The 12,873-nt window shown below is 40.8% G+C and overlaps 1 protein-coding gene and 1 long non-coding RNA gene across 3 annotated transcripts in view; one reads left to right on the top strand and one right to left on the bottom strand.

Annotated features, from left to right (window-relative positions):
- The window catches only part of LOC141374051 (uncharacterized), a 92,525-nt gene that overhangs the window by 26,847 nt on the left and 52,805 nt on the right, over positions 1 to 12,873 (bottom strand). The window lies entirely within an intron of this gene.
- LOC112820180 (collagen alpha-4(VI) chain-like) overlaps positions 1 to 12,873 on the top strand; it is a 106,871-nt gene that overhangs the window by 76,944 nt on the left and 17,054 nt on the right. The window contains exons 26-33 of the mRNA XM_073900278.1: positions 743 to 793; positions 5,138 to 5,173; positions 5,278 to 5,340; positions 6,620 to 6,682; positions 7,863 to 7,898; positions 8,874 to 8,910; positions 11,741 to 11,752; positions 11,841 to 12,334. Coding sequence (XP_073756379.1) covers positions 743 to 793; positions 5,138 to 5,173; positions 5,278 to 5,340; positions 6,620 to 6,682; positions 7,863 to 7,898; positions 8,874 to 8,910; positions 11,741 to 11,752; positions 11,841 to 12,334 — 792 coding nt within the window. The remainder of the gene's footprint in view (positions 1 to 742; positions 794 to 5,137; positions 5,174 to 5,277; positions 5,341 to 6,619; positions 6,683 to 7,862; positions 7,899 to 8,873; positions 8,911 to 11,740; positions 11,753 to 11,840; positions 12,335 to 12,873) is intronic.

The following is a 12,873-nucleotide window of genomic DNA, read 5'->3' as shown; positions in this document are numbered from 1 at the left end:
CACCACCATCACCTCCACCACTGCTGCCACCACCTCCACCATCACTGCCTCCACTACCACCTCCACCACCACCATCACCTCTATTACCACCACCACTGCTGCCACCACCTTCACCACCACCATCACCACCATCACCTCCACCACTGCTGCCACCACCTTCGCCATCACCGCCTCCACTACCACCATCACCTCCACCACTGCTACCACCACCTCCACTACCACCAATCACCTTCACCACCACCACCACCTCCACCACCACTACTACTTGTCTGCCATTATCATTACTGCACCGTCAGCAGCAGAATAATGACTACTTTCTCAAGTACTTTCTCTGACTGGCATTTTCCCCCTCAAGTCTGTCTTTATCTCTAGAGATTTACCAAGTTCTAGAGCTTTTGCCATTCTTACTTTATTCTGAAAGAAAAGCCCAAAGGGGATTTTGTGTGGTGATTTGGCTTCCTACAACTGTGGTATCATCTTGCTGAGGTATAGAATCTTGCTGAAGAAGGAGTTAAAAACTGGAAAAAAGAAAAAGTACTTATACCATGGTCCTTTAAAATTTTAAACCCTTATCTTCTCCTTATCCTATAAAGGTAGCTTAGTGTTTATCCTATGAGATAGCATAAGCCCCTCTGCTTTCACCACTTCCTTGCACTGCTGATTAATCCAAGGGTTCAGATAATATAATCAACCAAGTACTGATACGGATAACTCTACCACTCATCTTGTGTCATTTTCTTAGGGCCTTTTAGGTCCAGATGGATATGGATATCCAGGAAGAAAAGGAAAAAAGGTGAGGCTTGTCTTACAGAGTATTATGAACTAAAGACTATAGTTTTTATGTTATTTTATTAGAATAAGACTTATTATCCAAGCGGTATGCCAGAAATGGTTTCTGAATGCTGTTTATGACATGTTGTAGCTGCCAGAGTTCCCTCCTTAAAAAACAAGAGCTGATTTTGTCACTACCTTATTTAAAAATCAAACTCCTTTCCTCATCTTCTGCCTGTGCCAGATAGTTCCCCCCGCCCCGCCCCACACACAGCCAGGAACTTCCCCAACTCCTTGCCTTTGCAAACACTCTTGCCTCTATTTGGGATGTCCTTACCCATCTCCCTCCTTTGCCACAATTTTACTCATTTTCTCAGACCAACTCAAATATCAGCTTTTCCTTGTGGAAGCCTTCTTGGACTTCCACAAACAGATTTGGTTGTCCTCTACTCTGTGTTCCTAAAGTGAGTTGATCATATTTCTAGAGTAGCCCCTTTCCATTGAGGTTATATTATAATTTATCCCTACATATATGTCTACCTTCCAGTTTGTGAACTTGAGAGTAGATTGTACCTTATTCAATTTTCTATTGCTGGAACTAGCCTGGCACAGAGTAGGTACTCAAGTATGTTTCAATATTTCTACTCCCATAAGAAGATGGTATTTTAGCATGTTGTAGTTAATGGGTTGCTGACAGAAGTTTTGAAGAATGGAAACCACATGAAGCTTTTGAACATATCAAATGTCAGTTGCTACAGTTATTCTGAGTGCTTCAGTCCACAAGTAACCATTTATTGCTTCACAACATAAGAAATCACTAGGATGTTTAGTGATGCCCAGCTAGTTAACTCTGGGCTGGGCTTCCCTGCAATTCTTTTATTTCCCTTGATGGCACTGCTGCCATTTTATTGATCAGGAAAACGCCCTGAGTATAATTAATGGGTATAAATGCCCAAAACATAGTAAGCTCTGAGTGAATATCTGTGCAGTGATGAACAGTGGGGACCTCAGTGATCATCTAGTTCAGCCCTTTTGATTTATAGATAAGAAAATTGAGATGTAGAGAAGTGATATAATGTGCTGATGGTCACATACGATGGTCACACATGGTTAGAGACAGATCTGAGTGTAGAAGCTAGCCCATGGGATTGCCATCCTGGCAAATTAAGTCTTTCTTCTCTAGTGGGGAGTTTGCATGGCAGGGGAATTCTGGGTAGAATTCAAATGTCCATATTTTAAGCCACCTATCAGCCCTACACTAAATCCAAAGGCAGCCTATGCTTATTGTGGTGTGGCTAACACTGTGGAACACACAGATTCCATCCACATTTCATGGGTTTTTCCTGGCAAGGCTTAATGGCCTCACCTTAAACAGCATTGGCTGGCTGGCTGCCTTCCCCTCGTCTGTTCACTCTCTTCTCTGAATCAACTGTTTCATACCTTCTCCCCTTCCCTCAAACTTCCAAGACCTGCTTTCCCTTCCACATTTCAGCAATTGTGCTTCTTGTTTCATTAGTTAAATAGGAGAAATGAGCAAAGAACCTCTACGTACATCTACTACTACATAGGCCAACCAACTTCCCTCTGTACTCTGCCTTCTCTCCTACTGCTATGGATATGAGTCCATGCCCTCATCTAAGACTGATCGTGTCCCTCATGGACTGGATTCCATTCCCTTTTGCTTCATTAAAGTCCTGACTCCTTTTTCTTCTTCATCATCAAATTTTCTTCCCTCTCCATAGATCATTCCTGTCAGTATACAAAGAGGTCTGAATATAGCCCATCTAAAAAACAAACAAACAAACAAACAACAAAAATCCCTCACTTAACTACATAGTCCCATTGTTCCCTTTCTCTCTGGCAAAATTCTTTGATGGATTAGATCTGTATCTGTGGTTTTCACCCAGTGGTGGTTTTACCCTCCAGGAGACATTTGGCAATGTCTGGAGATGTTTTGGTTGTCACACCTGGGGGAGGGGATGCAAATGGCACCTAGCGGATAGAGACCGGAGATACTATGTTTCATCCTATAATACACAGGACAGCCCTTCACAACGAAGAAGAATTGTCAGGTCCAAAATATTAGTAGTGCCGAGGTTGAGAAAGCCCACTTTCTTTCCTCTGGTTCTCTCCAACTGATGACAACTGAACCTTCGTTCCTTGGCCCTGCCCACTCAATGACATCTGCTTTAGTCATGGTGCTGAATCCAGCGGTCTGTTCTCTGCCCACTTCATACTCCAGGTCTCAGCAGCATTTGACAAAGGTGATTATGGGCTTGTTCTTGAAACCTTTTCTCTCTCATCTCCCAGAACACACCACTTCTCTGTTTTTTGCTGGCTCCTTATTCTCAGTTTCTTTCGAATGTTCTTGACCTCTAAATATTAGAAGACTCAGGACTCTACTTCAGTTATTCCCCTCTTCACTTACTTCTCAGGTGACCTTATCCAGTTCCATGGCATCAGGTGTCATCATCATGTGATCTCCAGTGTACTTCTCCATCTTGGACCACTCTCTGAAACTCTAAACACGTTTCCACTTGAAAACTGTCATGTCCCAAAACAACCTTCTCCTCTACCTCCTCTTTCTCCTTCCTTTTTCTTCTTCTTTTGTTAACCTTTGATTATAGAAAAATCCAAACATATGTACAAGTGGAGAGACTAATAAAGTGACACCTCTCCCCATGTACCCATCACCTAGCTCAAACAATGAAAAACCCTTGGCCAGTTTTATATTGTTTTATATGCACTCCACCACACATGTATCCTTCTCCCAATTATTTTGAAGCAACGCCAGACATCATATATTCCATGAACAGATATTTCAAGTTGTATCTCTAAAAGATTATTTATAAATATTTAAACCACAATACCATTATCAACCTAAGAATTAACAATAGTCTTTTAATATCATCAAATATCCCAGTCAGTCAAAACTGACTCCCCTGACAACCTGCCCCTCCTCTAGCCTTCGCCATCTCAGGGAGTGGAGCCTCCCATCTGCCAGTTGCTCAAGGCAGACACTTGCTGCATCTTTAGTAAATGTCTGTCTCTCACCTACTATATTTATCCCATCAACAAATACTGTGAGTCTACATTCCAAGTACATCCAGCATTTCATCACTTCTCACCCCTGCCACTGCCACCCTCTGGGCCAAGCCACCTAACTGGCATCCTTGCTTCCACTCTTGCCTCATCTAGTTAGTCCTCTGAACAGCAGCCAGAGCCCTATTTTATTTTATTTTATTTTTTTAAGATTTTATTTTCAAGTAATCTCTACACCCAACATGGGGCTCGAACTTGCAACCCCGAGAACAAGAGTCATGCGCTCTACTGACTGAGCCAGTCAGGCATCCCCAGACCCATCTTTTAAATGAATAATCAGATCATGTCGTTCCTTTACTCAAGGCCCAGCTTCAGCCCCTGATTTCATTCAGAATTAATCCCCCTGTTGACACGGCCTACAAGACTCTATACAATCTGGTTCCTCTGTGAACTCCCTGACATCATCTTCTCCCGCTTCCCTTCTGCCATTCTGCTCCAGGGTTCCTCAAACACAGCACACATTCATATTCTTGCCCCAGGGTTCTTCACACACTCATCCTTCTGCTTGAAATGCTCTCTCCCAGATACCTGTTTGGCTGGCTTCCTCAAGTTATGCTGGTCTTTGCCCAAATGCTGCCATTACCAAAAGGCTTTGTCTGACCACCTTATATAAAATAGTTACTCCCTTCCCAAACCTATCTATGTCATTCTTTATCCCTTAATCCCCTTTCTAGAATAGCATTTATCTCTCCCTGATATACATTTTTCTCTTTGCTAGCAGATAAGTTCCATGATAGCAGGGTCTTTGCTCTGTTCACTGCTCAATTCCCAGCGCCTAGAAAAGTGCCTGGCATGTAGTAGGTGCTAACTAAATATTCGTTGAATGAACAGTTGCTTTATAGTGTGCTTTGATCTGACAACGAGCACCTGCTTTCCAGCAGTCAATTTGGTACCCCTTCCTCTGGTTTCCATTGGATCAGACCTCTGGTTATTTAGACCACTAGATAAAAATGCTTAAGAAGGAAGTTCCATTACACAATATGCAATACATAGTCCCATTGTTCCCTTCCTCTCTGGCAAAGAAGGAAGGAAAAGAATTGGTAAAAATCATTTGCAAGTTGTTTCACTTTGAATTATAGAAATAAAATATGGCCACTTGGGAGTAGCTCAAGATAACAACTATTGCTATAGCTGTTTTTCCTGGCACCTGTTTTGAGTCTGTTTTCTCAAAATTATAGTTGTTTCTTCTTTTTCCCTGAGGAATGTCAAAGAAAGACTTAATCTCATGACATTAAACAGAACTTTATCTCATTTCTGACACTAGGGTGAACCTGGATTTCCTGGCTCTCCTGGTGCACAAGTAAGAATTTATCTTTCTGGGTCTGGCAGCTGGTATGCAGCATGTGTCATTTGTTTATAGTCATTTTTCTTCAAACTCAAGGCTTTGCTTTTGATTCTCTTAAGGGAGAAGATGGTGATCGGGGCCACCGAGGAGAGAAAGGGGCAAAGGGAATCAGAGGGCGGAGGGTAAGAATTAAAGGAATTTCCCAAGATCTAGAGAGGTACACATCATGACACTTCTTACAGGAGCATTTCTATTGGGTTAATGGACTTCTCAGAAGGAAGCTCTTGTCCTCCTCAGTCGGTAAACGTTCTACACCTTTCTCAGGCCATCCCCCCCCCTTAATACCACTCTCATTGATCTTGTGAATGCAAATGCAGCTCATCAAAGCATAATAACAGAAAATCCAAGTTAGAGTTTCAGTTACACAATATCAATATCTATGGTGAGTCTGGATATCATTTGGAAGGGTATTGTTTTAGCTGCAGAGCAAACATTGCTATTTCTGTAAGATTTTTTTCAAGCCTTAACTTTCTCTTAGCTAATTTAGGACTAGACTCTCAGGAATGTGGCTGCCATCCTGGTGGACTTTGAGCCGTGTTTTCATTGTGCTTTGTAGAGTCCACCATTAAAAATCCCATTCCCTCGGGTTCCAAAGATTCAATCTCGAAAAGCTGCAATCACTGGCAGCTCTTTTCCGAAAGAGCCTGTGGATATCTAAAACCTTGATAGTTTTTAGCAGATAAGACATTAGAGAGCAAGGCCTTCTGGGAAAAAGACATGGACTATGTTCAGTGCAGAAAAGAGGAAAGAGAATATTTATTATCTAGGGGCACTCAATAATTGGTATTTTCATACATTGGCAAGGACATAAAAGAAAAAAATTGATCTATGCCTAACTTGCTTTGCTGCTGGCTAATATTGCCCTGCTCAGCTAAACTTATGCCTCTGGTTTCAAATAAAAAAGGACAAAGCATCAGTTACATGCAGATAATGCTATGTTGGTTCAAATACCTATAAGACAAGCCGTGAGCCATGATCAGCATAGACCTTTTCTCAGATTCTAAAGACCAGAAAGTGGTGAAAGAAATTTTCCTCTCTCTTAATGTCAGGCTCTCCATGTATATTTCCTATATTCTTTTAATTATATGACCTGGAGTCTAAACTGAGTATTGAGTCATCCTTTAAGGCTAGGTTTGGAAGTGTGTGTCTGTGTGTATGTCCACATGTTGGCAGGGCTTAGGTCTGTAGGGGGCAATTTAGATGGCTCCCAGAGGAGACTGCCTCCCTTTCTACCGTTGGCGTCTCACTCCATTGATACAGTTCATAAACTAACGGGTCCATAGCAGACTCATTGGATCTTAGAAATAATGACAACTTAGTATCCAACAAACTAGGTCTGATGGTTTTAATCAAGTTGTATTCAAGAGGAGAAGCTTATTCCTTTGGTTTGGCTATTTTTAGGGTAATGCTGGCTTTCCTGGACTTATTGGAACTCCAGGTGACCAAGGCCCTCCAGGACCAGTGGTAACATGGACTCGTCTTTCTTTTATTTTCAATCTTTGTGTAAAAGTGAATAAGGATTTGCTAAGAGCCATTCGAATGAAGAAATGAACATTTGGGAGGCACTAGAAGATCTGTATAGGGAATGAGCCAAATTTGCTTTTGAGGACATTAGCTTCAAGTCCTTACACAGTATATTTATTCAATGTATATTGTTTACTTGAACATGGGGAAGATATTAGAGTAGCTGGAGATTTATAAACCTGTCTAAAATACATAATACATAAAATTCACTGGAGACTGAGTTTATCAATGTAAACAAGATGAGCAACAACATTTATGCAAACACTAGAAGGAAATCCAACAAAATGTGACATTTACATAATCTGAACTGAATTGACAATGTTGCAAGTCCACACATATTTTTAAAATTCCCTGGGAGGTCATTCGGTATGAAGGGAAAGACTTTGGGGCTATTGTCATTTTGCACCACCCCTTGTCCTATGAGGCTAGGCTGTCCTTTCATGAGAGATGGTACAGTGAGGGAGCCCGGGGCTGAAACTGGTGGTTTCACTGCATCTAGGGTTTACTGTAGAGGAGCCACAAAGTCATAGAATCAAAAATCTTGAAGGTAGAATGACGCACATGCCCATTTTACAGATGAGAAAACAAAGGCTGAGACGATTATAGTGACCTGCCTGAAGTGACAAATCACTACCTTGTAGAATCTAAAGATCTCTAGACTCCCAGAGTACCTCAGTCAGGCCTATCTGTTCTGAAGGGTTCCAGGGATGACTTGTTTAGCACTAGAGCAGAGATAAGATGGTGGTGGGTAGCCTGAGGAGGACGGACAGGGAATGACTGGGGTCTACTTTAGAACTGTCTCTGTATGGTCCTGAGATCCTGAAAGGCCTTTTCCTGAACTGGATCCAAAACTGTGGCTTGCTCTCAAGATGACCTGATCTTCTAAGAGTCTTTATGTAGCATATTCCTGGATATCCTAGACTCTGAGTTCTGAGACACACCTCCTAGCCACTCCGACTTTCTTCCTTAAGGGGTCAGCCAGAATTCCAGGGCCAGGAGTGTAGGGGAAGAAGGGGGTCTATGTACTATGATATCTTTCTGAGAATGTTTTGCCAACTCCAGAGAATTATGTATTGGACCTCAGAATCTTACATTTTAGACTCATTTCTATTCTTACCAGGGCATCAAGGGGCCCAAAGGCTTGGCAGATATGACGGTAGGTGAACATTTTAATTCCAAACCTATTCTTTTTAGCACATGAAGCTTTCCACTTTCACAAAGTAGAAATCTATAAAGATTCTTTTGTTTATCCTCTTATAAATTCTTTTAGTACCTTAAGTTTATAGATTTTCCTCTAAAATGTTATAATCACATCAATGAAAAGAGTAGAATAATATTGTAAGTCATGGAGGCAATCTGGATATTTTTGCGTACTACTACTGGTTGACATGAAGGGAAAGATTTTGAGGCTACAACTTCTACACAATATGCCTTTTTGTAAAGTTCAGAAGTTGCTTATAAAGTATTTATAAGCCAACATATGGTAGAGTCTATCTTCATGTCTCATGACACACCTGAAAACAATCTGAAAAGTTATGATGGTTTTTCATCTCACAAGCACGGAAATACTACTGCGGAGGGAAGGAAGTGGGGACAAGTGAGAACCAAGAAGTAATAGGGTCAAGGGATTAAACAGAACACCGAGGAAGAGATCAAAGGAACAAAGCAGAATTCTAAAGGGGTGTGAAGGGTCTGTGTCTTGGCAGTCATTCTAAAGAAAAATTCCAGGAATTGCTGACACAGAGATCCAGGATTTGAAGACATTTCTTTGCCTTTTATGCCAAGATTTCTGGATTGAAACTTCCTCAAAATCAAATTTGATTCCATTGCTTTGTGAGGCAGATAAAAAAATAAAAAAGAGTTCCCCTTATTTAGTATCTCTAATAATATGAGCACTCTATGGTATATAAAATATATTTTAAGTATTTTTAAATATTCACTGTATCTAGAAATATAACTTATGGATCATTTCATCTGCTGTAACAATTTTTGTGTTTTCTACTGTAGCTTAAAAAGCTTCAGAAAGAAACTGATAATACCCAGATGACATTTCTAAGTCATGAGAGTGAGATTGAATATGCTTCAAATTAAGTACTTTTTCCTTTTCCCTCTTTCTCCATCTTTCTAACAGCCTTGTGAAATCATTGCTATCATACAAGAGAACTGCCGTAAGTTGTTTGGGAAAGGCTCAAATGAGGGCCAGTGGTGTGAAGTGGGGATGAATCATGGTCATGGACTGGGGACGTAAATCACCTGTGGATTTGACTGAGGTTTGGGAGGTACCATTGTCTATCATGAAAGGTTCTTTTTTTTAAAGATTTTATTTATTCATTTGAGAGAGAGAGAGAGTGCGCACGAGCTGGGGGAGGGGCAGAGAGAGAGGGAGAAGCAGACTCCCTGCTGAGCTGGAGTCTGACGCTGGGCTCAATCCCAGGACCCTGAGATCATAACCTGAGCCGAAGGCGGATGCTTAACCAACTGAGCCACCCAGGGGCCCCGTCATGAAAGGCTCTTATAAATTAATATATTTGTCTCAGTCTCCCTTTGGGTAAGTAAGTTCTTCGCCAATGTGGTCTCAGAAATGAAGTGGCTGAAAGACATGCTGTCTCAACTGCAAAGAGAAATTCCATTATCATGTGGAATGAGAGGCAACGCCAATTGCATACCTGCATGTCTGCATCTTGGTGCTTCTTATCACAAAACAAATAAAGCAAAGCTTTGTTATTTTTATCCCTTCCATTTAAACAAGAGGGATCACCAAGGAGCCTTCAATAAGAAATGTGTCCTTTTTTATTTGCATTTATGTTTTTAAAAATGGAATTACAAATCATCAGATCTTAATATTTGGTCACATCCCTAGATTGGAATTTACTTAGTGTCTTCAGTGTATTCCTGGATATTTGCATATGTACACTTCCTCCACTCACTAGCAATAGGGAGGGAACAGTGATTTGGCAGAGTGCTTAATTTGGGTGCTTGGGTTCTCTCCACAAACACCCAGCCCTGCTTATTCAAACTCCATCTTCTGTCCATTCCCATTCAGTTGCTGTTCGAGAAGATTCTGAAGTCCTTTTTCTAGAAATCACAAAAAATAATACCATAGTTTTGTCCACAAAGGAAGAATGTCAGAGTTGACCATATCAAAAGTTAAAACCCCTTTATATTGAAGAGCACTGTGAAGTCGAAAGTAAAGAGAAAAGTGGGGAACAAAATATACACAATATAAGCAATGGACCCAAGCCAAGGACCTAATTTTGTTAACTCTGTCATGTCGAAATATATACAATTTCTCCCACTCAATCATTTTTATCCACAAGCACAGATATTTCATATTTGTTGAACCTAATGTAAAAAAACTCATAGATTGAAAATGGACAAAAGATATGAATGGAAGCTTCAGAGAAGAAAAAATACAAATGACCAATAAACCTGTAAAAACGTTTGACCTCACAGGAAGTCAAAGAATACAAACGAAAATGAGATACTCTTTTTGTCTCTCAAATTGGAAATACTTTTAAGATGAGAAAAAATTCTCTATCTAAATTTGGGAAATGTATAAAATGCACATTGCTGGTGGGAGTGTCAGTTGGTACCACCTTTCCGAAGAGCAATTGGACCCTGCATATCAAAAGCCGTATTATAAAGATTTATAGAGGACCACAATTGGAGAGACACACAGATACATGTACAAGCATGCTCATCACAAAGGGATGTTGATGGGAGTATCATGAGACATCTATAGTGGACTAGGTGGTACTGCTCTAAATTTATTGATGAAAAGAATACATTGTGTAAGACTGATGAATCACAGACCCATATCTCTGAAACAAATAATACATTATATGTTAAAAAAAAAAAAGAAGATAGTAGGAAGGGAAAAATGAAGGGGGGGAAATCGGAGGGGGAGACGAACCATGAGAGCCTATGGACTCTGAGAAACAAACTGAGGGTTCTAGAGAGGAGGGGGTGGGGAGATGGGTTAGCCTGGTGATGGGTATTAAAGAGGGCACGTACTGCATGGAGCACTGGGTGTTATATGCAAACAATGAATCATGGATCACTACATCAAAAACTAATGATGTATGGTGATTAACATAACAATAAAATAAAATTAAAAAAAGAAAGAATACATTTTCATCATATGCTAAGTAAAAAAAAGATTCAGAATAAGACATATACTAAGGTCCAAGTTTTATAAAATAAAATAAATTAAATATATACAAATACATACATAGACATTATGAATTAAGGATAATTTTAATTTTTTGTTTTCTGATATTTTCCATAAAAATATATTATGTGTGCACACACACTTATACATAATATATAGTATATGATATATTGTATATTATATACAGTTTTAGATATGTGTGTATATGTATATGTGTATGTGTGTGTATATATAGTTTCAGAATAGCTCAGTGAATTAGTTAAGTTTAAGTTCAATACAGCATGACCTCAGTGCTCAATAGCAATGACACAAAGGTATTTCTCAGATCAAAGCCAGGAAGTGGCCAGTCTGGGATTGATATGGAGCTCCACAGTATTCAGGGACATGAGCTCTTTATACATTTTTGCTCTGCCATTGTCGGGAGGGTGTTTTGTTTCCCAAATCACCTCAAGGTCCAAGATATTGGCCAAGCTCCAGCCATCAGGAAAAGAAAGGGAAAGGGGAAGGATATCTTTTTGAAGTCGTTTCAACCATTTCTCTTATTCTATTGTTCAGAATGTAATAGGATAGCTCCCCCACTGGGAAATGGAGTCTTTTTCCCAGGCAGTCATATGCCCAGAGACTGAGGATCTACTACTATAGAAAAAAGGGAAAATGGATTGGGGAGCAAATCGAAGTCTTTGCCAAACTCAGGCAGGAGTCAGAGAAGGTCACTGCTTGAATTTCTCAGAGGAGATGGTTTTTCAATATTGAAGCACTCACCTGGAAACCGGACAACTATAAACTAACAATGTCTTGTTTTTTCTCCAAAACAATTTCCCTTCCAGCTTGTTCAACAGGTAAGTAATATATCTTCTTATTCACTCAAATGTCACCTGTTCAGAGGCATTACAGAAAATCTTAAATCTGCGTGTCCATTGTGTTAAGGTGTTTCCAAATGCCCAGAGTTCCCTAGCGAAGTGGTCTTTGCCTTGGACATGTCCAATGACGTCTCCCAGTCGGATTTTGAGAGGATGAGAAACATTCTATTATCTCTGTTGATGAGGATGGAAATAAGTGAGAGTAACTGCCCAACGGGCGCGAGAGTGGCCGTCGTTTCGTACAACACCAAAACAGACTACCTGATTCGCTTCTCAGACCACAAGGGGAAGCCTGCGCTCCTGCAGGTGGTTAGGACAATTCCGCTGCAAGGCTCCTCTGGCAGCAGGAACCTTGGGGAGGCCATGAGGTTTGTCGCAAGACATGTATTCAAACGTGTGCGCTCAGGCCTTCTCACGAGGAAAGTGGCTGTGTTCTTCCAGGCTGGCTGGGCTCACAATACGGATGCCTTCAGCACCGCCACTCTGGAGCTCAGTGCACTGGACATCACCTCTGCGATCATCACCTTCACAGAGGAGCACAATCTCCCGGATGTCCTGCTGGTAAGCGGGGGAGCCACTGGGAGGCGGGGCCTTAGTACCTGCTTCTTACCCTTCCATCAAGGACTGCATTGATGTGTATGCAGGGGCGTGGGGGGGGGGCGTCCTCGTTATGGACTCTGCTACTAGTGTTAACTATTAGTACCAACTGGCCACTCTTGAGCGCTTCTTCTCTGCTACGTGCCTCACAAACATTCACTTATTTAATATCCCCAAGACTCTATGAGGTGGGTATTACTGTATACCTCCATTTCAGAGATAAGAAAACTGAAGCTGAGAGATGTTAAGTATACCATAAAAAGTCAAATATGAGGTTAGTAGCAGATTGATATTATCTGCCTTTAGAGCCTATGCTTCACCACTATGCTAAATTGTATCAGGAGGGTCTGTAGAATGTAACTCCCTTTCCTTTCCTTTCCTTTCCTTTCCTTTCCTTTCCTTTCCTTTCCTTTCCTTTCCTTTCCTTTCCTTTCCGTCTCTCTCTTCTTTTTCTTTCTTTCTTTCTTTCTTTCTTTCTTTCTTTCTTTCTTTCTTTCTTTCTT

This window comes from Callorhinus ursinus, unplaced genomic scaffold (assembly GCF_003265705.2).
Source record: "Callorhinus ursinus isolate GAN/ISIS: 27379988/994484 unplaced genomic scaffold, GSC_fseal_2.0 scaffold1, whole genome shotgun sequence".
Lineage (NCBI taxonomy): Eukaryota > Metazoa > Chordata > Mammalia > Carnivora > Otariidae > Callorhinus > Callorhinus ursinus.
This window is presented reverse-complemented; position numbering and strand designations above follow the sequence as displayed.